General features: G+C 45.0%; 2 protein-coding genes across 5 annotated transcripts in view; one reads left to right on the top strand and one right to left on the bottom strand.

The window, feature by feature from the left end:
- HEATR4 (HEAT repeat containing 4) overlaps window positions 1-20,585 on the top strand; it is a 48,122-nt gene that overhangs the window by 13,632 nt on the left and 13,905 nt on the right. For 2 of the 4 annotated variants that reach the window (XM_027552365.1, XM_027552366.1), the window contains exons 5-15: window positions 1,699-1,902; window positions 3,695-3,838; window positions 7,364-7,543; window positions 8,356-8,516; window positions 9,569-9,673; window positions 11,707-11,825; window positions 12,491-12,671; window positions 13,217-13,286; window positions 14,290-14,479; window positions 15,164-15,242; window positions 16,216-17,551. In XM_027552365.1, coding sequence (XP_027408166.1) covers window positions 1,699-1,902; window positions 3,695-3,838; window positions 7,364-7,543; window positions 8,356-8,516; window positions 9,569-9,673; window positions 11,707-11,825; window positions 12,491-12,671; window positions 13,217-13,286; window positions 14,290-14,479; window positions 15,164-15,242; window positions 16,216-16,473 — 1,691 coding nt within the window. In that variant the 3' untranslated portion in view covers window positions 16,474-17,551. Of the gene's footprint in view, window positions 1-1,698; window positions 1,903-3,694; window positions 3,839-7,363; window positions 7,544-8,355; window positions 8,517-9,568; window positions 9,674-11,706; window positions 11,826-12,490; window positions 12,672-13,216; window positions 13,287-14,289; window positions 14,480-15,163; window positions 15,243-16,215; window positions 17,552-17,757; window positions 17,814-20,585 lie in introns of those variants that run through there. The other 2 variants (XM_027552368.1, XM_027552367.1) reach the window with 2 other exon arrangements.
- RIOX1 (ribosomal oxygenase 1) lies at window positions 17,458-20,001 on the bottom strand. The gene has a single exon (XM_027552369.1). The coding sequence runs from the start codon at window positions 19,927-19,929 to the stop codon at window positions 17,926-17,928; it is 2,004 nt and encodes a 667-aa protein (XP_027408170.1). The 5' UTR covers window positions 19,930-20,001; the 3' UTR covers window positions 17,458-17,925.

Below are 20,585 nucleotides of genomic sequence, written 5' to 3'. Positions count from 1 at the left end.
CTCTTGAAGAATTTTCCACAGTTTGTTGGATCCACACAGTCAAAGGCTTTGGCGTAGTCAATAAAGCAGAAATAGATGTTTTTCTGGAACTCTCTTGCTTTTTTGATGATCTAGCAGATGTTGGCAATTTGATCTCTGGTTCCTCTGCCTTTTCTGAGACCAGCTTGAACATCTGGAAGTTCTTGATTCTTGTACTGTTGAAGCCTCACTTGAAGAATTTTGAGCATTACTTTGCTAGCATGTGAGATGGGTGCAATTGTGCAGTAGTTTGAACATTCTTTGACATTGCTTTTCTTTGGGATTGGAATGAAAATGCCTTTTCCAGTCCTGTGGCCACTGCTGAGTTTTCCAAATTTGCTGGCATGTTGAGTGCAGCACTTTCACAGCATCATATTTTAGAATTTGAAATAGCTCAACTGGAATTCCATCACCTCCACTAGCTTTGTTCGTAATGATGCTTCCTAAGGCCCACTTGACTTCCCATTCCAGAATGTCTGGTTCTAAGTGAGTGATCACATCATCATGTTTATCTGGGTCATGAAGATCTTTTTTGTATAGTTCTTTGTGTATTCTTGCCACCTCTTCTTAATATCTTCTGCTTCTGTTGGGTCCATACCTTTATTGTGCCCATCTTTGCATGAAATTTTCCCTTGGTATCTCTAATTTTCTTGAAGGGATCTCTAGTCTTTCCCATTCTATTGTTTTCCTCTATTTCTTTGCACTGATCAGTGAGGAACGCTTTCTTAGCTCTCCTTGCTATTCTTTGGAATTCTGCATTCAAATGGGTATATCTTTCCTTTTCTCCTTTGCCTTTAGCTTCTCTTCTTTTCTCAGCTATTTGTAAGCCCTCCTCAGACAACCATTTTGCTTTTTTACATTTCTTTTTCTTGGGTATGGTCTTGATCACTGCCTCCTGTACAGTGTTACAAACCTCTGTCCATAGTTCCTCAGGCACTCTATCAGATCTAATCTCTTGAATCTATTTGGCACTTCCACTGTATAATCATAAGGGATTTGATTTAGGTCGTACCTGAATGGTCTAATGGTCTCCCTACTTTCTTCAGTTCTTGAATTTTGCAATAAAGAGTTCATGATCTGAGCCACAGTCAGCTCCCAGTCTTGTTTTTACTGACTGTATAGAGCTTTTCCATCTTTGGCTGTAAAGAATGTAATCAATATGATTTCAGTATTGACCATCTGGTGATGTTCATGTGTAGCGTCATCTCTTGTGTTGTTGGAAGAGGGTGTTTGCTTGTAAACCCTTAGTAGCTTATTATCCCACTCCTCCTCCCAAATTAGGAACACTAAAAAGGAAACAAGACATTAGGAATTAATGGCCAATTATATCCTACTTTTAATGACAATATATCAAATATTGAGTTTTATGAGCAAATCTTATTACATATAAATATATTTATGTTCCTAAAGATTTCTTAAACATATATAAAGGTTTGTATGTACCTTATCTTTTCTTCCCTACATTTCTCCACCCATCATCATGGCTTTATCATGTCTGTAGTCACCACCTGTCATGACTCCCAATGGGACTTGTACCCAGTTTTCTACATAATCACAGGAAAGCTGGCTCTTGACTGTTTTGTTTTGCATTGGTGCTAGCTAGGAATAGGCATGTGATGCTGGCTGGGAACTCAGGCCCAGAGCAATGGGCATAATACCTCATACTGTCGCCCTGCACAGCTTGCAAGCCTGTGAAAGGAGCCATGCGCTGGACAGCTTTGCCCACACCGGCCAAGGATCTGCTGCTGAAGGTGGGTGAGAAGGACATGTCTGTGAAGACCAGGAAACTGAAGAAGCAAGCAGAGTCACTGAAGGAGAATGTGTCTTGGGAACTGGTGGTCCTGCGAAGGATGCTGCAGGAATGGAAGATGGCCTGGGCTCTAAGTGAGTGAAGGAGGGGTGCAGGGGCGGGGGGGTGGGGCTGATTGTCCTGACATAGCAGTGATTTTTGAAGGAAGAAGTTCTCACCTTGGCCAAGTATTTCTCAATCTTTGAAAATCCATCCGTCTCTTATGATATAATAAAAATCTGGTTGCCTCATCAAGGCTAGACTAGGTAAGAGCTTTTCATACAATGGCAGTTGCATTTATCTGGATGCTTTTCACATGGGCAGGTTCTACACCAGTAATTTGTGGAAACTCACTACCCAGAGAACTCTTCACAGGCAGAGACCCTGTCTTACTGACCCCTGAAATGTCACACTCAATACATGATGCATGAAAAAAAGGGTAAATATGCTGCCCAAGCAATGGAAAAGCAGTGATCAAAAGAAACTGCAGTTGGCTCTCCAAAATTCATTTGTAAATTTGGAATTAGCACACATTTACTTTGCCTTCACAGATCCCAGAATAATGTGCCTGGAGCAAAGGAAGGGCCCAACAAGGACTGTCGAACACTGCAAGATTTGAGGACTCAAGGGCTGCTGGCTTTCAGAACGTGAAAAACTAGTTTAGTTAGTACAGGAAAGAAGAGGTGATCCATCACGTAAACTGGTTCAGATAAACAAAAAGGTTGAAAAAGAGATTCTGAGTAAAAACTACCAGTAGGGAGCACCTACAGGTGATGGGAGCACTGAAACAAAAGCTCACGCCTATAAAAAGTGTAGCTCTGCTTGTGGCTCAGCTCGTAAAGAATCTCCCCGCAATGCAGGACACCTGGGTTTGATCCCTGGGTTGGGGAGGTCCTCTGGAGAAGGGAAAGGCTACCCAGCCCAGTATTCTGGCCTGGAGAATTCCATGGACTGTATAGTCCATGGGGTGGCAAAGGGTTGGACACGACTCAGTGACTTTCACTTTCACATGCTGTGTTTGGTCATGTCTCTTTGTGACCCCATGAACTCTAGCCCACCAGGCTCCTCTATCCATGGAATTTTCCAAGCAGGAGTACTGGAGTGGGTTGCCAGGCTAGCCTCCGGGACCTTCCCCACCCAGGGATCAAACCCGCGTGTCTCTTGTGCCTCCTGCATTGACAGGCAGATTCTTTACCACTAGCATCACCTGGGAAGCCCCTATAAAGAGGGCAAAGTACCCTTGATCACTGTCTTATTGTTCCATTTTCCAGATGATAACAATGAAGAGTTATTTATGGGAATTCCCTGGTGGTCTAGTGGTTCAGACTCAGGCTTTCACTGCTGTGGACCCAGGTTCGGTCCCTGGTCAGGGAATTAAGATTCCATAAGCCATGCAGTGAGGAAAAAAAAAAAAGAAAGAAAGAAATTATTTAAACAAACAAAAAAGATAGAATACAGGATGGGATTGGGAGGAGTTTTGTTCGAGAGTTATTAATACCTAAGAAGATTCAGCTCAGTTGGTAAAGAATCTGCCTACAGTGCAGGAGACCTGGGTTCGATCCCTGGGTTGGGAAGATGCCCTGGAGAAGGAAATGGCAACCCACTCCAGTATCCTTGCCTGGAAAGTCTCATGGACAGAGGAGTCTGGTGGGCTGCAGTCCATGGGGTCACAAAGAGTCAGGCACGACTGAGTGACTAACACTCCCTTAAGAAGACTCAGGGAGCATCAAAGAAATAACTTCCTCAGGGTGGCATCTGTGGTGCCCTTTATGCTTCTGCGCTGTTGTGCTTGGATTGTCCTAGGGGGAAGGGGCCTTCTTGTCACCTGTCTGTAACACAATATCTAACCCTAAGTGGTCCTCTTCTAATTCTCCTCCTGTGGTGTAGTCATCGAGTGGCACCATAAGACCATTGAGGGCCTGCTGCAGAGCTTGGTGGACATCCACGATGACGTCCGGATCCAAGCCATCGTCACTTGTGCCACAGCTGCTTTAGAACGGCCCCGTGCTGCCATCAGTCAAGGGGACTCCGGTAAGAGCCACAGCGGGACTGCTCGAGAATATAAGCAATCCATAGAACCATAGAAGTTTTGAACTGGCGGGGACCTTGGAGCTTATCTGAGATTATATCACAAAATGGAAACAAAGACCCAGAGACTGGCCTGAATATACACAACTTCTCAGCAACAGAGATGAGTTTAAAATGCCTGACTTTTGATCTAGTGCTTTTTTGCACTAATTTCATCACCCTTGGATGCTTAGTAGTTCACAAGCAAGTTCACATTGTTCTGCCTTGAGAGATCCCATTCATAATAACCAAAGAGAATATGTATATATGTATGTGTATGCACACACTTTTCTCCCGACTGCAATTTAGTCCTTCTTTACAGTCTCAAACTCAACATGTCCCAAACTAAACTCATCACTCTTGCCATCAGACCCCTCCTCACATCCCACATAGCAACCAGCAGCCCCATAACCCAGCCAGTTTGAGTCAGAACCCTGGGAGTCAACCTGGACAAAAGTCCTTCCTCTCCCCACAACTAATTGACCAATAGATTCTATGGATTCTGCTTTCATAAACATTTATTTTTATTACAAAAGAAATACAAAGTGTCATTATCAGTCAACACAGAGGAGTTTAAAAAGAGGTTCCTTCCAACCCACCTCCCAGCTCCAGTCCCACCCCATGCCATTTCCAGGGTATACAATGTTTAGTTTGGCATTCTACAACTTTCTGTGCTTTTACAAACACATGACAACATATATGTAGGTTTTTCTATTTATTACAAAAATGAGTGTTGAATTTTACCAGCCATTTTCTAGTTTTTTCTCCTTTAATTTGTGGTTATAACGAATTCTAGTGTTAAAATCTTAGAATAAATCCTAATGGATCATTCTCTTATTACTCCACTGGATTTGATTTGTTCTTATTTTAAAATGTTTTAATATATTTGTAAATGAAATTGGTAATTTTGTGTTTATTTACACTATTTTTGTTAAGTTTTGTTAACTAGTTTTTACTAGTTTTGTAAAATGAATTAAAAACTTGGCCATTTTCCCCAATGGCTGTATAACCTTTTGAAAAAGAAATGTCAATAGCATTTTTCTTTGCTAGCGATAAACAGTTAAAAAAGGAACATTTCCCATCTACAAGAGCTAGAACTATAATCTACCGAGGAGCTGGTTTAACAAGACACAGGACTCAGATGACAGAAACTATAAAATGCTATTAAAAAGACATAAAACCCACTGACTCTTACTAACCCCCAAGTGCCCTCTCAGATACCACCTTTTGTGTATACCCTGGGCTGACATTTTTTCCTTCTCTGCTGCTGGTAGCATCCTAATATTATTCTGTCCTTATATTTATCATTCTGTCATAATTGTCTGTTTACTTTTCTGCTATCTCTACCAGGCAAGGAACTTCTTAGAGGTGGGGACTAATTTTATCTCTACAAAATTGTCAAGTTTTTAAGGTTTCTTTTCACTTATTTCCAGTCTACTGAGTTCCAGGTATGAGCATTTAAACGCCAGCTTTTCAAATCTGTTGCTCCCCCTGCTAGGAAATTTTATCTCTCTCTTGACCTGATCAACTTCTATACATGCCCCTCAACTTTCAGCTAAGATGTCACCTCCTCCAGGGAGTCGTCCCTTGCCCCACCCCCCTGCTATACACTTCCACACACGTGCTCAGTCACATTCGACTCTTTGCGACCCTGTGGACTGTAGCCCACCAGGGTCCTCTGTCCATAATATACTCATGTTTCAACATAGCAGTAATTTTAATTTAATTTTTTTAATTTAAATTTTTAATTTAATTTTTTCAACATAGCAGTAAGGGATTCTCCAGGCAAGAATACTGGAGTGGGTTGCCACTTCCTACTCCAGGGGATCTTCCTGACCCAGGGATTGAACCTGCATCTCCCATACTGGCAAGAGGATTCTTTACCACTGTAGCCCCTGGGAAGCCCATGCTTCCAGACATACACATTTTTTAACTGCTTATTTTCTTGAGTATTAAGTGGGGTGATATATATTAGTGCCTGGCATAGAGAAAACCTTCCATAGGTGGGAAGAGATATTACCTTATCTCCAGATCTCCACATACAAAGAACACCTTTGTCTTTCCCTTTCATGTGATCCCTTTCCTGGGTGTTGAGATTTTGATTTGTCTTGTTTCCTCCCCACATCTTCCCAAAGAATATCATCTTACTCATTATTTCTTGAAATACTCAATTGACTTCCATCTGATCCCCTCACAGGCACATATTTCATCTTGCCCTTTCTAAACATATGGCATAGTGGCTTACAGTAGTGGTAAAAAGGACAAGTGAGAAATTTTATATAAAATCTTAGCTATACGTCTTGCTCTGCCGCATCTTGGGAAGTCACTTATCCTCTCTGAACTTCATACTAAAAATGGGAGGATAGTTGTGGACAAAAAGTTAACACAACACTTTCCCCTTCTACTTGAGAAATGAGCTTTAGTTAAATGCCTACCTGTTGCCCCGATAACCTGGTAAGGACAGAAATTATCTTCACAGGCCGCATAGCTTATGATGAAAATGAACCCTGACTGCTAAATGACATTTGTACTGGCAAGAACTACACGTTAAACATACATGCCTGAAGGAGATACCATCCTCCAGGCTCCCAGGAATGCTGTGACTTATCAAGGCAGGACCTTTGAGGACCCTGGAATTACATCTATGGAGTTGTTATATAAAAGAGATAATAACTCTGGTGGAACATAAGACTTATGCCTGCATAGATGCTCCTGAGCTGTCCCCAGAGTGCTAGACAAACCATTCTCAAGAACTCTTGCCAAAAGGAACACCTGATGCTTCCCTGTGGGCAAACTATGTTCCCGTCCCATTTCCTTCTGAAGACTAGTGGCATGTATGGCCTATGATAGTCTTGTGAGGCTGTTTGCTGCTGCTGCTAAGTCGCTTCAGTCGTGTCCGACTCTGTGCGACCCCATTGACGGAAGCCCACCAGGCTCCCCCGTCCCTGAGATTCTCCAGGCAAGAGTACTGGAGTGGGGTGCATTGCCTTCTCCAGTGAGGCTATTTAGTTAAACCTAAAAGGATTCCTGAAAAACACGTTTCAGGTGAGCTCCACAGTAATACCTGCCTTGCCTGCTTCAGTGAGGGTTAGAAGACTAAATGAGATAATGAATACGAAGCACTATCAAGTGGCAAAGTACTACCTAAATATATTTGCTATTATTACTAAAATTACAAAAATTGATTTTCATCACTAAAACTCATGGTAATAGTCACCATAGCCTAGCAGGAAACATATTCATTTGGCCTGAATACAGCTCTGCAGAGACCAGATGATAAAGATGTGAGAACAGGAATACCCAGCACAAAAGTTAGCCTTAAAATCCCACCCATTGTAGGGGTTCAGCTAAATTCTAATTAAGTAGCAGTAAGCATCTGCAACTGAGGCTGAAATGGCCCCCATGTGGCTACGGGAAAAGCTGTGTTTCAGAGAAAAGCAAAGGGACTAGCTAGCTAACACCCTCTTACTGGCTCTCTTTTGATCACAGACAAGGAAACTATGAAAGCCTTATCTATTCAGGACTTGCCAGAGGTTCTACAGCCCCCGCTAATGGCTGCTCTTTGTGACAAGAATGCCAATGTGCGGATGGCAGCAGCAGTATGCCAGTATGCCATACAGTCACATAATCCTCTTGCCCAGGAAATCATGCAGACTGTCCTTCTGAAGGGTGAGTAACGACCTGGAAATATGGGGTAAAGAAAGAACATCTCACCATCAGCTTTTCCTGATCCCTTCCTCTCCGCCGTCATACATTTATTTTAGATAAGAGGATTTCTTCCTCCCAGGTACTTTACAAGACAGGTACACTGCCACCGAGTGGTACCTGGGCTAACCGTGTCACAGATGCATTTGACTAAACCATGTCCCCTTTCCTGTTAGATTTTTCAATTGAAAAGATAATGTAACAAGATTAAAGAATACGTTCTAAAAATTAAAAACCCACTTGAACACATCATGGTTCCATTTTTGCACATTCACTTACATTAATGTCCAAATGCATTGTTGGTGTAATACCAGAAAAAGGTTCTCTCTGGTGTTGATAGGCTCTGGTACCTAAGTACTCTGAAAGACGGACTTGCTCCTTGCATGGCGGCAGGGGTGGAGGACAACTGTCTGACCAGTTTGGCCTTCTGCACAGAGACACTCAACAACTTGATCCGTCTGTCTTAAGAAAGCTTCCACTCCAGACTTCCCAGTCTCTAGCGAGAGGAACAACTGTTCACTCAGGCCAGAAGTGACTTACTGCACTGTTACCAAACAAAAACATTTTAGGATTTGACTCTTCAGGTTAAGATTTTCAACCTACATTTAGAACCTTGATATGATCCATTTAAATGTGATTTAAATTAGAGATTGAATATCAGACTGAGGGGGTACAGGGAAGTGAAGCAAGTAGCAGTCTTGTGTACCAACCCAGAAGCTGTTCTCTCTGTGGGGAGAAGAGATGGCTATCTGGCCCTTTTCACCTCACTGGGGCAGGTAATACCGTGGACAGCTGGGCTGCAGCTCAGTGCCTGGCTCTGGAAGGTGCTGCCACTTACCCCGTGATTAAGAGGATCCTCCACCAGCTGTTTCATAAGAAGAATGAGGACACCGAGCAACAGTCTTGTACGCTCCTGCGCCATCTCAGTGGAAAGACAGTATGTGTCCATTACAGGGTCAGAGAAAAAAACCAAGTTTGGGGGGAACAATTGGGTCTCTGAGGTCAGCGCATATAGGGAACTGAAAATGCAGATGGGAACTTGCCTGGTGGTCCAGTGTTAAGATTCTGCGCTTCCACGGCAGGAAGCACTTCAGCCCCTGGTCTGAGAACTAAGAAAGATCCTGCATGTGAAGTGCAGCGACAAAAAAAATGTAAAAAGAAAAAGAAAATGCGGGTGGTTGCATAGGATGATCTCATGCACAGGTAAAACTGGACTAAGTGTGGGTGAAGTGGGGTATAGACAGGGAAAAGTAACAACAGCTCGCTGAGAACGGTGAGGAAAGTAGGCTGCAGATGGTTTCTAACTCTGTGCTAGAAGACTTACAACATGCAGAATCTGCTTGTGCTAGAAGTTTACCCGGAGAAGGCAATGGCACCCCACTCCAGTACTCACTCTTGCCTGGAAAATCCCATGGACGGAGGAGCCTGGAAGGCTGCAGTCCATGGGGTGGCTGAGGGTTGGACACGACTGAGCGACTTCCCTTTCACTTTTCACTTTCAAGCACTGGAGAAGGAAATGGCAACCCACTCCAGTGTTCTTGCCTGGAGAATCCCAGGGACGGGGGAGCCTGGTGGGCTGCTGTCTATGGGGTCACACAGAGTCGGACACGACTGAAGTGACGCAGCAGCAGCAGCAGCAGAAGTTTACCATTGAAAACCACACAGACGTACAATTGCATTTACTTCCAGTAGAAATGTAAAACTCAGACTGAGGCATATACAAACCATTTTAGGGGGAAAGATAGTTAAATCAAGAAGGTCCCAGGGATTTTCTGTTCAGATTACTAATCTGTATTTCTTCTTTGACATCAGTTGGCTTGGATGGAAGAGGGCCCATTGTAAACCCCATCTTTACTTTGCTAGCAACAAGCATCCCATGTGTTTGTGACATTAATCATGCTGGACGCCAGATTAGGGTGTAGCTTCTTTAAGGTCCCAGCATCTCTAAAAGTGACCGTGGATCTCCATACAAGTCTTCTATTTCCTCAGACCCTGATACATACCATGCTTGCTGTGGAGCTGAATAGCCGTCAATGGAAAGACCGCATTGTGGCCTGCCGGGCTCTCTCCCGGATCGGTGGAAATGTCAGTTTGGTAAGCCTTCTCTTTCTGTTTCCAGGACAGAAGGTCTAAGCAAAACTGGGCTCGGGAGCTTTTCCACTTTTTGCTGCTATCTGGTTTCCCATTCTTACCAAAAAGATCTGTTCCCATATTGCTGCCTCTTAGTCCTAACCCAGAATTATCTTCACATGCCAACATATCGTTCTGTTACTTAAGCCACTGCTTCTCAGCCTGGTGGGAGTCCACAAACTGTAACCTATCTACAATGAAATAAGCAAAGAATAAAAATTTTAAAAGTTTAGAAACTTTTTATAGTAATTTGACATTGCCTTCACATCAAGGTACTTTATAAGTATCTGTCACCATAGTCCCCACTTTCAAAGAGCTGACATTAGCGTGGGAGTAACAAGATCAACATATACAAATGATTCAAGAACAAGAGATAAATGTAATGTACTCTCTTAAAACTCTTCAGAGAGACATTAGTATGGGCTGAACTTAGTAAAGTTCTATGAAGGCGTGTGGGACAGCTGAGCAAGACTTAGAATTAAGGAAAGACTTCCAGGAATGGGAAACCCTGACCATCATCTAGGCTTTCAACTGACCTCCTTCTTGCCATTATTTTAAAATCAACTTCAGCTGTCCAAATGGGCTTTTCCCCTTCTTCCTATATGCCATTATCTTTTCCTTGTAGCACTAGGCAACTCCACAATGGCCCAGAACACTGCTGTTTTTAACCCTTGAATTTTGACATGGAAAGCACAAAACTTGACCATTCAGTATAGTCAGTATAATTCTGGACTTCCCTGGTGGCTCAGACTGTAAAGAATCTGCCTGCAGTGCAGGAAACCCAGGTTCTATCCCTGGGTCATTCTAGTCTGGGTTAATTCTGCCTGGACCTTGCTGCTAAAGTCCGGGACCAGCAGCACAGATATCACTTGGGAATTTGCTGGAAATGCAAAAATCTCACCCCGGGTCAATTCAGTCAGAATCTGCATTTAACAATATCTTTTTAACAACATCTGATTCATTTGCACATTCACCTTCTCAGCACTTGTCACTCAGGATGGCCTATTGGAAGTAAAAAGCCATGCAGAGCAAGCAGGGGATGGTGTAAAGATGAGACCATCACATCAGATTGATGGGGTTAAACAACATGTCCATCAGTTCTTTCACTTATTCAGTGAGCCTGCAATTTCTGACCACATCTTACATGTTAGGCAGGTAGCTAGCACTGGGTATGCAAAGATAACATGTCTTCTCTTGCTAAATGTTACACATAAGCAGCTATAACAGATGTAGCTGTAAAGTATTATGGGGATTTCCTAATGCTTACAGAAGGCAGAGGTGAGTTCTCTGAGGACAGCCTTTTGAGGTCAATCCTAAAAGAATAGGAAAACATCAGGTATCAAGGGTGGAAAGGGAGCTATTTCAAGGAGGGAGAATAGCTTAGGGCACATTACCTAATCACCAAGTCATTTTTATCCCTTCTGCTTTGAGAGATATACTAACACACAGGGTGGCCAAAGGTCCTAGCTGGTCTAGTACATAGGACTTGCCCAGGCAAATTGGGATGAGGTGGTCACCCTACTAATGTATCACCTTCAAATTTTAAGAGTCTCAAGGGCAGCTGACAATATAGTTTGGTTAGTTTAAAGCATGAGCTTCAAAAATAGGGCTGGGTCTGAGTTCTGGCTCCAGGACTCAACATGTTAACCATGAGTAAGAAATCTAAGCCTCCATTTTGTCACCTGTAAGTGGTAGTATCTGGGTAAAACTGCTTATTAGTACAATGCCAATTACAAAATGGGATTCCCAGGTGGTTCAGTGGTTAAAGAATCCGCGTGCCAATGCAGGAGACAAGGATTCAATCCCTGGGTCGGGAAGATCCCCTGAAGGAGGAAATGGCAACCCACGCCAGTATTTTTGCCTGGGAAATCCCCTGGACAGAGGAGCCTGGCAGGCTACAGTCCACAGGGTCGAAAAGATTCAGACACAGCTTGGCGACTGAACATGCAAAACTGATGCGGTGATAAATGGAAGCTAACTATTATACCTGTTTATAGGATATGAAACATAAGTTGATCCAGCTGATGTTGAGTGACTGGAATAAGAAAGTGAGACAAGCAGCTGCCCAAGCTCTGGGGCAAATGAACCTTGGAAAAGAGGTGCATGACACAATCAGGTAATACCTTGTCAATATGGAGAAAGAAACGGCATTTATTGAGCTGCTCAGTATGCTCAGCCTTGTACAAGAGCCACTGCAGATTTTTTTTTTTAATAAAATAAAAAGTTAACTGTCCCTATAGATACTAAGAATGTGGATAAGGGAGGAACCATTAATTGAATGCCCATTATGTGTTCAGGCACTGTTTTAGATGTCTTGAGAGTTCAAACATATGACATGATTCTGATTATATAAGATACACAAATGCCTAGCAAGGTCAAGTTTCATGAAGGATGGATAAGACTACATAAGCAGAGAGAAGGTAAGACATTCCATACTAGAAGCCAAATACTGAAGTGAACATGACACATGTGAAGGCACGAGAAGAGAACTTGACTGAAGCAAGAGGTATATGTTTCAAGTTTTCTTTATTCAGTCATTCAACAGGGTTTAGCATCTAGCATACGCTAGGTAATAGGGATTCAAGTAAATAAAACAGTTGAGGTCTCTACCTGGTGAAACAAATTAGTGGGGATAAGGCTAACTAGGAAAGGGTGGGAGTGGATAATGGCGAGTCTACAGAAGCTAGATTTCAGCCTGAGGGCACTGGAGGTAGGAGTAGGGGTAAAGAAAGGAATGGAAAAAGTTTGAGGAGGGAAAATAAAAGCACCTGTGCCTTACAGAATCAAGCTGGGTCAAGGAAATTTCCAGGAGCGTGTGGAAGCCCTCTACCTGATTTGTGGGCTCAAGCTTATGACCGTCAAGCTTCTCCCAAGCTTTCTGAACTGCTTCTCTGATGACTTCATGGCAGTTCGGCGGGCAGCTTGTTTGGCAGCTGGTGCCCTGCAGATCCGTGATAATATGGTGAGTCAAGGAGACATGTACCCTTCTTACCTGATTGACCCAAGAGGACATTACCCTGTGCTTCCCTCATACATAGATCACTCACCATTCTGTAGGGACACAGAATGAGAGATCAGAACAGGAAGGTGAGGAGATATATAGGTCACACCAACAGTTAGGACCACACATAGCTCCAAGCCAGCCTAGACTCACTCTAGAGCACACCCCTGAAGCCTGTTCTCACCTCAGTTAACCAGCTTCTCATGACATGTGTGCTCATAGGCTTTGGGATCAATTCCAGCGGATGGAGTTATAATCTCTAGTTATTAGTGGAAAACCTGACGAAGGTATTCAAAAGAAGCCTATACGGCCAGAGATCTGTGAGCTGCGAAAATCAATCTCTAGACAGGAAAGAACACTGTATGTAAGCTAGTACTTCTGGCTCCAGCTCATTTGTCACTAGATTTGATAGCTCACTTTTCCATTTAAAGCACATTTTAGAGAAGAGCAGACCCTGTCCATTCTGCTTATTCTCTCCACTCAAAACTGCCTTTTATCCATCCTAGGTCCTTGAATGCCTTCTGAATCTGATACAGGGAGATCCCTGCTGGAAAATCAAGGCCTTTGCCATTCGAGGTATTATGGCAGTGGCTCCAACTCCTCTACCTCTAATACCTTTCCATGTTTTATATAGAGGATCCCCAGAATCTCTTTAGGAAGAGGGTAGAGGGGAAGGGAGGGGATGATCACAGCTTCTCAGAAGAAATTAAAAATCATTTCCTTCAATTTTTAGTTAAGGATCCCGAGTCTAGGTCTATGTTAAGAGGACTGACAACAGTTAGGTATGAGTTCCAAGGAGGTATCCACTACTGGATATACTTGCTTTCTGTAGAGGTGTCAACCATAGGACTCCGTGAAAGTCAGACCAGATTTAAGACTGCTGCAAACCTAAAATCCTGCCCTCACATTTCCTGGAGCTTCTTTTTACGGATCTTTGACATTGCTTCTGACAGTCTGGCAGGTCCCTATGAGGATCAGCGCTGGGTAGAACCATGAAGTGTAACTATACCTTCTTTTCCCCTTACTTGACTAGGCTGGTCTTCTGAGTTATCCATCCCATATCTCATCCCTAGGTAAATACGTTAGTGTATTCTCACATCCTAATGGACAAGGATTGAAATATCCCCCTCCTGGGAATTCTCTAGAGAATTCCTAAAATACTGATTGTCATCTAAAAGGGAAGATATCCACTGGAGAAGTGATAGGCTACCCACTCCAGTATTCTTGGGCTTCCTTTGTGGCTCAGCTGGTAAAGAATCCATCTGCAATGTGGGAGACCTGGGTTTGATCCCTGGGTTGGGAAGATACCCTGGAGAAGGGAAAGGCTACCCACTCCAATATTCTGGTCTGGAGAATTCCATGGACTGTATAGTCCATGGGGTTGCAAAGAGTCAGATACGACTGAGCGACTTTCACCACTTTTCAAAGACAATATACTTAGTTTAGTTTTTGTAATATTTAATTTAGCAAGTGGTTGCCTATTCTTTCTTAGTATTTACTAGTAAGGCCACTTCTGGATGCTAGGACACAGCCAACGCAGTCTTAAGTGACAGTGGGACATGCCCTCTAATCTCTGCAGCTTTGGGGCAAATTGGCTGCGTGAGTCCCCAGCTGACAGACCTCCTGCTCTGGGCTGTCCACTATGAAGAATCCCCAGGTGTACGACTAGAGGCTTGCCGGAGCATTCTAGCCCTCAAACTTCAAGGAGACCGGGTCAGGGACACCTTCCTCGACGTGCTGCTCCTAGAGAACCATGAGGCTGTTCTGAAGTAAGCACTAACCTCTGGTTCTTGCCAAGACCTCTTGTACTGCCAATTCTTCCAACCTTGTTAACAGACTGTGTCCCTGACTCTTCAGGCTGCTTAACAGCTGTAAAAACCACAGGCTTACCTGTGCCATTCATCTACTATCCACGTAGGCAACAGAAAAACAGGACTAAATTAGATTGAAAGTGAAGCTCAGGTAGTTTACGTATTTGTTCAGCATTCCAGGTGGTTTTTTAATTCAATTAACAGTTCTCAAGTGCCTACTTAGTGATGACAGGCTTTGGAGTCCATAAGAGCAGGATTTGAACCCCAGCTCACACATGTGCTAGCTATGTGAGCCTGGGTAAGTTAATTCTCCGAGCCCATTTTTTCATGTATCAGATGCAAACGGTAGTCTACCATATGGGTATGTGGTGGTGATTAAGGAGATAACATGTTAGTACCTGTCATAAAGGTGTTCAATAAACATTATCTATTAGTACCTTCAAATATGTCATCTCAAAAACTACAGAACACCCCTACAAGCTAAACATCATACCAGTTTTGCAAATAAAGCTCAGCAAAACTGCACAGTTGAGATTGGAACTTGAGATTGGAATTCTTGTCCGATTCCAAGGGCTGTATTTTCCACCTCCATGCTTTCAAGGAAAGGAAGATTTAATCTAAGAAGTTCTTCTTACCTTTCAGAGAAATTCACCATGCAATGAAAATACTCAACTTAGAAAATGAAGGAAACCAAGAAATGCTTCAGGAGATCAGGAACAGGGTAGATAAGTATAAGCTATGTTTTCAAGAAAAAATTCAGGGTTCTCAAGAGTTCCTCCCTGGTGGCTCAGTGATAAAGAATCTGCCTGCCAAAGCAGGAGATGCAGGTTCCATCTCTGGGTAGGAGAGATTCCCTGAAGAAGGAAATGGCAACCCACTCCAGTATTCTTGCCTGAGAAAGTCCATGGGCTGAGGAACCTGGCAGTCCATGGGGTCGCAAAAGAATCAATACAACTTAGCGACTCAACAAGAGTTTCTCAGACTCCCTTCCCCAAGCATGTAGATACATTTTCAATATTTCTAATTGTAGAAATATTTTCTACAATCTCAGAGAAAACAGTATCACTTGAAGATACAAAACACATCTGTGCAAGACAGGATTATAAAATCCTAATAATAAAACTACAAACAGCAGAACCTATTAGTCCCATCAAGTTGCTGTTTCTGAAATACTGTTTCCTTCCTTCCCGTGTTCTCCCCACTATTCTCTAAACCCAAGTTCCTTCTTTTTTGCAGATGGGTATAAAGAAGGAATGAGGGATTGGAGGTGGCCCCCTAGATTTTCTTTTTCCTTCTAAATTTCTCTTAATTCCTAATCTGGGCTCTTTCCCCAAAGGAACACTAGCTAAACAGGTGGTTCTAATTTTTCAAAGCTGCTGGCAGAGATGAGTAGAGGGGAAAAATACTTTTAAAAAGGCAAAAGATTCTTTCTAAATATAATTCACAAAACCAATTTCACATCAGGCATTTCTTAGCAGATTCATCATGCCCAAAAGCTAAATTTTTCATTTACAGGTGGTTTTTTCATTAACGGGTATAAAAATGTCCAACCAACGTCACAAGAGAACAATGTTCTCAGGCATTTTATGTACCACCTAATATTAATAAGCATGATGCAATATGTTACTTCATTAACACTTTTTGATGATCTGCAGCCTGATAGTTTTTTTTAATCATCATCTGTTCTGTTTCAGATTCAAACACTAAGCCAAAAGGAACTGTTGATACAGAAAGTATTCAAGATTGAGGCAGCCGTAAAAAAAGTGAAGGAGGAAGCAAAACGTGTTTATGTGCAACCCAAAGAAGGGCAAAAACCACTGAAGCTCCATACTTTTCTCCAAGAAATTTTTCAGGGTAGGTTTTCTAGGAATGAGTCCTATGCCTTGATTCCCTTAACAAGCCTTTTTCAGGACTGGATGTCTGGGGACTTAGTTGTGAGCCCTGTAGGATGAGAGCCAGGAAAGGATACTTCTCTTTCTTCTTGGCCACCATCTCAGTCTGTTATCTTTTCCTTGCCCCTTGGGTTTTGATTTTGCTATCTGGTCCCTTTACGAAAATGAATGATGTAGCTCTAACTGAACCAATTTGAAAGTGAGGTCAAAAAAAAGGACACCTTAGAAAAACAAAAAAACTGCTGTATGTCTGGCTAAGCACTCCGAAAAAGCCTTGAAGCTTAACCTTGAATAGGCTGAGATGTACTCTCATGTACATCTAGGCTTTTGCAACTTAAAAAGACTTCATCAAGTTCTCAACTTTATATAACTGAAACTTAGCACTCATGGCAAAATGATCTTAAAAGTCCCAGATACAACCTAAATGATGAGGTGGAAACATCAAGCTGTACCAAAACATAAAATCAAGTGCGCCCAGGCATAGCAGCAGCAGCCTCAGGTCATCCAGCCAGCTAGCTGCCCACCAGCCACCACCCCAAACCCAGGTTTTCTGGTTCCAAGTCCAGTGCTCCCTCTGGTACACCAGGCTCTCTTCCACCAACAATGAGAATATTCATTTGCCAGATTTGGGGAAGTTTCTTTCAACTACCAGAAAAAAATAAGAGTGGAAAGTAACTTGGACACCAGCATTCCCTCAGGGCCAGCCTGCTACAAGTTGGCTGACTGTGGCCTCTGACAGCGCAGCTAGTAACATGTTGCCTATTTTAGGAGCAGCGCCAGCCCCTGATGCAAGCAAGCACTGAGGAAAAACATAATACCCTTTAAAAAACATAATATACTTATAATTTTTCTAATAGGATTGTGCTGTTTGGGGTTCAAGGAGCATGATTAAAATGAATCAATTACCCCCAGGGTTGCAAAATTGGCCCCAATCCTACATCCACCCCAAGTTACCTTGTGCCTCAGCCACTGCAGTTTTCCCCTATCTACCCTCCTTCCTCCCACATTTCTTCAGACCATGCCACACAATAATTTAGCCTCAGAAAAGGAAAACTCTCTGGCACTTTAATAATTTTTCTAACATTCACACAAACTCACAGTAACAAACAGGAAACTGACCCCAACCCTCCCCCCAAACTGATGAAAGAGAACTCAAATGAAGGATGCACATTCCAGGTAAAAACTTCTGATGTCTCAAGCAGAGTAACACAGCAAATGCCACACAGTACTCTGAAGCCTGAGGGTGATGATGAAGTTGGTCTCTCAAATGATCAGGAATCAAGTTACTCCTGCAGAAAAGGCTCCTTTTCCATCTCCAACTCCTGCTTTTACTTCTGTGCCTAGGTGAGGTGTCTCCTAGAAGATTGTCTGACTTCTGTGACACTGAGGCAGTCATAAAGGTAAATATAAACACACTGATGGGTATCAAGTAAGAAAATGAGTTTTCTCCCTCAAAAGGTGGTGGGAGAGAATCATTACTGTCTTATTTCTGGCATTTAGTGATTAAGTAGTTCAGGTTAGAGGCATCTTGGTGAGCAGCAGCCCCTTATCATATAACATGGTTGCCAAGGAAAGCTGGTCCTCCACAGTGTCACAGGGCAAGTCCCCTACTCTCACAAACTCTGGGTAGGAGCGAAGCAAGAGTTCCATGGCATCAGCTTGCTGGGGGTATATCTCCAAGCACTTAGGCTCCTCCAGGTGATAAACTCGGGAGTTCTCCACTGTGTAATAAAGAAACAAATGGCCCCCCTCACCCACCAGCCGAGCTATACCATCCTGAAGCATGTGCACTTCAGTTTCTGTTGTCAACTGGGCTCCCACGTTTACAGGTTCTCCAGCCTCCCAGCGAATTGGGAGCCCGTAAACGCTTAGTGCCCTCTCCCTGTCAGTCAACACAGGGGGCAGAGAATCGTGGATGAAGTCTTTGGCTCGCTGGTCAGCCACAGCATCAACTGGGGCAAAGTGTCCCAAGCGGGCAACCAGGACCCGCACCTTCTCCATGAAAGCGGTTCTTCGCGGATCCTTAGAATCCGAATGCTGGGCCCCCATGTAATCCATAAAGTCTCGGGGCAGCCCCCTACGAAACTCCACATTTTCCTCCATTGCGGCCTGCACTGCCAGGGGCAGTACAGCCTCCAGGAAGTCGCCCCAAGTATTACGCTGGAATGTGGACAAGGTCAAGTGCAGAGAGTGCACCCCATCCTGGCATTCGGCTTGGTGAATGAAGCCTCGGGGGAAATAGAGCAAATCTCCAGGTTCCAGCACCGTCTGCAGCACCGGCTCTCCGAGGTCGTCCTGGCTGAAGTTGGGGCTGGACGTCAGGGCCAGTTCCTCGGTCGGCACCCGCGGTCTGTAGACCCGCCAGAGTTTCCTACCTTCCAGCTGCAGCACGAAAGCCTCGATGTCGTCGTAGTGGGGGGCAAAGCCCTGCGAGTTGGGGGGCGTAAGGTAAACGTTGGAGCCTGCCATGCTTCCGAACTGCTCCTGGAGTACGGCCAAAAACTGCCACACGGTGGTGGAGAAAGCCTGTGGGCAGAGGAGGCGCAGGGAGCAGCCGGCCCGGTACAAGGACCACGCGGCGGCGGGCAGGGCGCGGCCGGGCGGGTTCAAGGTCTCGCGCCGCCCATTGATGTAGCGCGCGGCGTCCAGGTGCTGTCCGAATTGCACCTCCTCGTTGCGCAGTATGGAGTCGAGGACGGCGGTAGAGAAAAGACCCTGGTAGTAGCTGTGGTCCTGCCGCCGCACCAGCACTGCCTCGCGCTCCCACAGGCGCCGGTAGAAATGGTCCGGAGGCATGGGCGAGATGAGCCACTCGAAGAGGCGCGCCGCCCGTCGCCGGCTGCTAGGGATGCGATTCAGCTCGGCCAAGATGCGCTGCAGCGGGGAGTCCCAGGGCAGCTCCTCGCCCGCGCTTTCCCCCTGCGGCCCCGAAAGCATGGCAGGAGCCACGGACGGTGGTACGGCCGCCAAGTGCTGGGTAGAGCACAGCAGGGCCGAGGTCTCCACCAGGCGCGCGGGCAGCGCCGACGCCTCCACCAGGCGCGCTGGCGGGGTGTGCGCTTCCACCAAGCGTGCCGCCGGGGTGTGCGCTTCCACCAAGCGTGCCGCCGGGGTCTGCGCCTCCACCAAGCGTGCCGCCGGGGTCTGCGCCTCCACCAGGGCGCGGGGAGTCTGCAGGGAGCGGGACGCAGGCGAAACCTCCAGCAGCTCCACGGGCCCGAGCTGGCCGTGCGGCTCCCGCCCGGTCGCATCCGAGAGGGCCGCCGCCCCTCCCGCCAGCGGGTCCCCGGGTTCACCGACCGTGGACTCCACCCTCGAGTCCTCCGAGTCCTCGCTCTGCAGGGTCTGGGCCCTGAGCGCGGCCATTCGGGACGAGACACTTCTCCTCAGCTGCCGTCGGATCTTCCTGGGCCTCAGGGGCAGGGCCAGGACCGACCCGCTGTGTGGCTGTTGCTGGCGCCGGCGCCTCAACCGCCCGCGTCTCAGCAGCCCGGCGCTAGCCCGGAGCCCGTCCATGGTCCGACCCTCCCGCTGGTACAGCGGGAGACGGCCGGAAGCTGGCTCACGCACTCGGCGGACGCAGTGTACTCTGGGAAGGGGGCGGGCCTCCAGCTGCCTTCGGGTTGTCCACGCCCACCATTCTTCTTCGGCGCTTCCCGCTTCCCCAGTTAGAAAACGTTAATTAAATGCTCGGGTTCCCTTAGAGCCGCGGAGTCTCTGCCAAAGTAACATGGGTTCCATATTTAGAGGGAAATTTAAAAATCAAGTTGTCAGGGACTCCAGGAAAAAGTTGAGACTTAACTCTTCTTTCCTTCCTGCGTCTGCAGATTGCGGTGTTCGCAGGGTTATCCCCGTTTCCGAAAAACACGTTGCCCAGCAGCTTTGCAAGAGAAAGCTGACAATTCTTGGTTTAAAGGAATGCACTCAGGCAGAGTTCTAAGTTCAAACTTCTGGTCCATCTGGTCCTCTTTACAGATATTGATTGAAGCCCTAAATTCCGCCGCCTAACTTCCCTTTGTCCTCTCTCCATTACAAATTTTCAGTCATAGCCCTCTCTCCCTGAAAAAAAAAAAAAAAAAATCCATGGACTTTTCTACTTGTATTTCTTTTTTAATATAACAAATGTTTACTGACTACCTACTAAGTGACAGACATCGCGACAACATGGGGTA

This window comes from Bos indicus x Bos taurus, chromosome 10 (assembly GCF_003369695.1).
Source record: "Bos indicus x Bos taurus breed Angus x Brahman F1 hybrid chromosome 10, Bos_hybrid_MaternalHap_v2.0, whole genome shotgun sequence".
NCBI classification, from domain to species: domain Eukaryota; kingdom Metazoa; phylum Chordata; class Mammalia; order Artiodactyla; family Bovidae; genus Bos; species Bos indicus x Bos taurus.
The sequence above is the reverse complement of the archived record's forward strand: the minus strand, read 5'-3'. Positions and strand labels throughout refer to the sequence as shown.